Raw genomic sequence first — 3685 nt, 5'->3', positions numbered from 1 at the left:
AGGCTTCTCTCCTGAGAACGGCCTCTCCTAAGGCTCTTCATTATTCTCGGTGGCTTCGTGCAGAGTCGTGGACCTTAACGTGAAGGTCATCATCCAGTACTTATGTGGTGGCTGAGATCATCATTCCCTGGTGTATGATGAGAGCACACAGGCCAGCCACACACACCATAAGTACAACATTGAAGCAACGTTATGATGTTACTGTAATATAAACATTACATGTTTATATATTGGTGGCTGCCAGTTAGCCTACACGGGGCTCAGGTGAACATTGTCTGATGTAAGGGCCATTGTACTCACCTAATTGTGCTTGCGGGGGTTGAGCTTTGGCTCTTTGGTCCTGCCTCTCAACTGTCAATCAACTGGTGTACAGATTCCTGAGTCTACTGGGCTCTATCATATCTACATTTGAAACTGTGTATGGAGTCAGCCTCCACCACATAACTACCTAATGCATTCCATTTATTAACTACTCTGACACTGAAAAAAATTCTTTCTAACGTCTCTGTGGCTCATCTGGGTACTAAGTTTCCACCTGTGTCCCCTTGTTCGTGTCCCACCCGTGCTGAAGAGTTTGTCTTTGTCCACCCTGTCAATTCCCCTGATTGTGATTATGTTGTAGTGTTCAACAAACAGCGAGATATGGCAGATAGTGTCAAAGGTAGTGTTTCTGTTGTTTTTACATGGTTATCTCAGGTAAGAGAGAGGAGACGTTGCTTCCTCAGACATGCCCAGCGTCTGAGGGCTCCCAGCGTTGGTCTACAGTCTCGGTGAAACACAGTTTCCTCCTACCACAATCACTACAAACTATCGCCACGTTCAGTCACAATCACCATCATGTTGATGACTAAAATCACCATCATCACTATCACCGGTATACAGGTCATCGTGGTCACCACCACCATCACCAGGCCATCAACGGTCACCTAACTGCTCAATCCTGCAAGACCATTCACAGATCTGAATAATGACTGAGGGCATTCTACACGACCTATCCTGGGACAGGCAGAGCCGTCCTGAGGGCCACACTTTGTGCCGTCCCGAGGGCCACACTTTGTGCCGTCCCGAGGGCCACACTTTGTGCCGTCCCGAGGGCCACACTTTGTGCCGTCCCGAGGGCCACACTTTGTGCCGTCCTGAGGGCCACACTTTGTGCCGTCCCGAGGGCCACACTTTGTGCCGTCCTGAGGGCCACACTTTGTGCCGTCCCGAGGGCCACACTTTGTGCCGTCCTGAGGGCCACACTTTGTGCCGTCCTGAGGGCCACACTTTGTGCCGTCCCGAGGGCCACACTTTGTGCCGTCCTGAGGGCCACACTTTGTGCCGTCCCGAGGGCCACACTTTGTGCCGTCCTGAGGGCCACACTTTGTTCCGTCCTGAGGGCCACACTTTGTGCCGTCCCGAGGGCCACACTTTGTGGCGTCCTGAAGGCCACACCTTGTGCCGTCCTGAGGGCCACACTTTGTGCCGTCCTGAGGGCCACACTTTGTGGCGTCCTGAGGGCCACACCTTGTGGCGTCCTGAGGGCCACACCTTGTGGCGTCCCCATCCACCACAACTACCACTATCCATCTCATCCACCACCACAAACCAACCCCTCCCTCACTGCCAAATTTTAAATTCTGCCAAATTTAATATAGGACAGAGAAGGCTTGGTAATATAAAGTTACTGCCAAACGGAAACAGTAATTTCCAGGCCTAAATTGGATGAAGCAAGCCACAGTAATGACTTTTTGCAGCGTTCATATTGGGGGTTCATTTAGTGAACCGCAGCTGGCCAGAACCTCCACACAACACCACACCAACACTGGCTCCTGGCAACTCTTAGAAGGTTCTGAAATATGTGTGTTGTGTACTTTACTTTTCTTGGAGGGGCTCCTGAGACAGCATCTTATACTTCTGGACCAAGAATACTCCAAAATGTTCCTCACCTTTGAACAGTTCCCAATAAATTTGAAAATTCATTTGCGAAATTAAATTTAGATTTAGAGACGAGGTTTAACACAGGATTGCTGGATTGTTTCAAGCGAAGGATAGACGTAAATATATGAGTGAGTTCGGTTGGCTATATATAGGAACCTTTTGGGTCTTTACTCTTATTCCTGGGAGACTTCAACCATGACATGATTACCTTGAGGTTACCTTGCGATGATTTCGGGGCTTAGAGTCCCCGCAGCCCGGTCCTCGACCAGTCCTCTTGGTTGCTGGACTGGTCAAACAGGCTGTTGGACGCGGCTGCTCGCAGCCTGACGTATGAGTCACAGCCTGGTTCATCAGGTATCCTTTGCAAGTGTCTATCAAGTTTTCTCTTGAATTTCAAACTGTGAGGGGTCTGCCAGTTATGCCCCTTATGTGTAGCGGAAGCGTGTTGAACAGTCTCGGGCCTCTGATGTTGATAGTTCTCTCTTGAACACTGTGAGGGGTCGGCCAGTTATGCCCCTTATGTGTAGCGGAAGCGTGTTGAACAGTTTCGGGCCTCTGATGTTGATAGTTCTCTCTTGAACACTGTGAGGGGTCGGCCAGTTATGTCCCTTATGTGTAGTGGAAGCGTGTTGAACAGTCTCGGGCCTCTGAGGTTGATAGTTCTCTCTTGAACACTGTGAGGGGTCGGCCAGTTATGTCCCTTATGTGTAGTGGAAGCGTGTTGAACAGTCTCGGGCCTCTGAGGTTGATAAAGTTCTCTCTTGAACACTGTGAGGGGTCGGCCAGTTATGTCCCTTATGTGTAGTGGAAGCGTGTTCACAGTCTCGGGCCTCTGATGTTGATAGTTCTCTCTCAGAGTACCTGTTGCATCTTTGCTCTTCAACGGGGGTATTCTGCACATCCTGCCATGTCTTCTGGTCTCATGTGGTGTTATTTCTGTGTGCAGGTTTGGGACCAGCCCCTCTAATATTTTCCACGTGTAAATTATTATGTATCTCTCCCGCCTGCGCTCAAGAGAATACAGATTTCGGCATTTCAGTCGGTCCATGTCTGGATATTACTCATCTGGAACACTGTCAGTCTGGATATTACCCATCTGGAACACTGTCAGTCTGGATATTACCCATCTGGAACACTGTCAGTCTGGATATTACCCATCTGGAACACTGTCAGTCTGGATATTACCCATCTGGAACACTGTCAGTCTGGATTTAGCCCATCTGGAACACTGTCAGTCTGGATTTAGCCCATCTGGAAAACTGTCAGTCTGGATTTAGCCCATCTGGAACACTGTCAGTCTGGATATTACCCATCTGGAACACTGTCAGTCTGGATATTACCCATCTGGAACACTGTCAGTCTGGATATTACCCATCTGGAACACTGTCAGTCTGGATATTACCCATCTGGAACACTGTCAGTCTGGATATTACCCATCTGGAACACTGTCAGTCTGGATTTAGCCCATCTGGAACACTGTCAGTCTGGATTTAGCCCATCTGGAACACTGTCAGTCTGGATTTAGCCCATCTGGAACACTGTCAATCTGGATTTAGCCCATCTGGAACACTGTCAATCTGGATTTAGCCCATCTGGAACACTGTCAATCTGGATTTAACCCATCTAGAATGCTACCAGTCTGGACATTGGCAATCTGGAATATTGTCAGTGTTAAACAGTGTGGAATATTGCTTACAATTTAGCAGTGAGAGAAGTGGGTCCCAGGGGGGCCTAGCTCCACACTTGCTCCCACTGTGTGTGT

General features: G+C 49.0%; 1 protein-coding gene across 1 annotated transcript; it reads right to left on the bottom strand.

The window, feature by feature from the left end:
- Positions 1-991: 991 nt before the first annotated feature.
- LOC138358122 (placenta-expressed transcript 1 protein-like) lies at positions 992-1549 on the bottom strand. Its single transcript, XM_069315623.1, has one exon. The coding sequence runs from the start codon at positions 1547-1549 to the stop codon at positions 992-994; it is 558 nt and encodes a 185-aa protein (XP_069171724.1).
- Between the last annotated feature and the right edge of the window lie 2136 nt (positions 1550-3685).

Source organism: Procambarus clarkii, chromosome 82 (assembly GCF_040958095.1).
Source record: "Procambarus clarkii isolate CNS0578487 chromosome 82, FALCON_Pclarkii_2.0, whole genome shotgun sequence".
Classification (NCBI taxonomy): domain Eukaryota; kingdom Metazoa; phylum Arthropoda; class Malacostraca; order Decapoda; family Cambaridae; genus Procambarus; species Procambarus clarkii.
The sequence above is the reverse complement of the archived record's forward strand: the minus strand, read 5'-3'. Positions and strand labels throughout refer to the sequence as shown.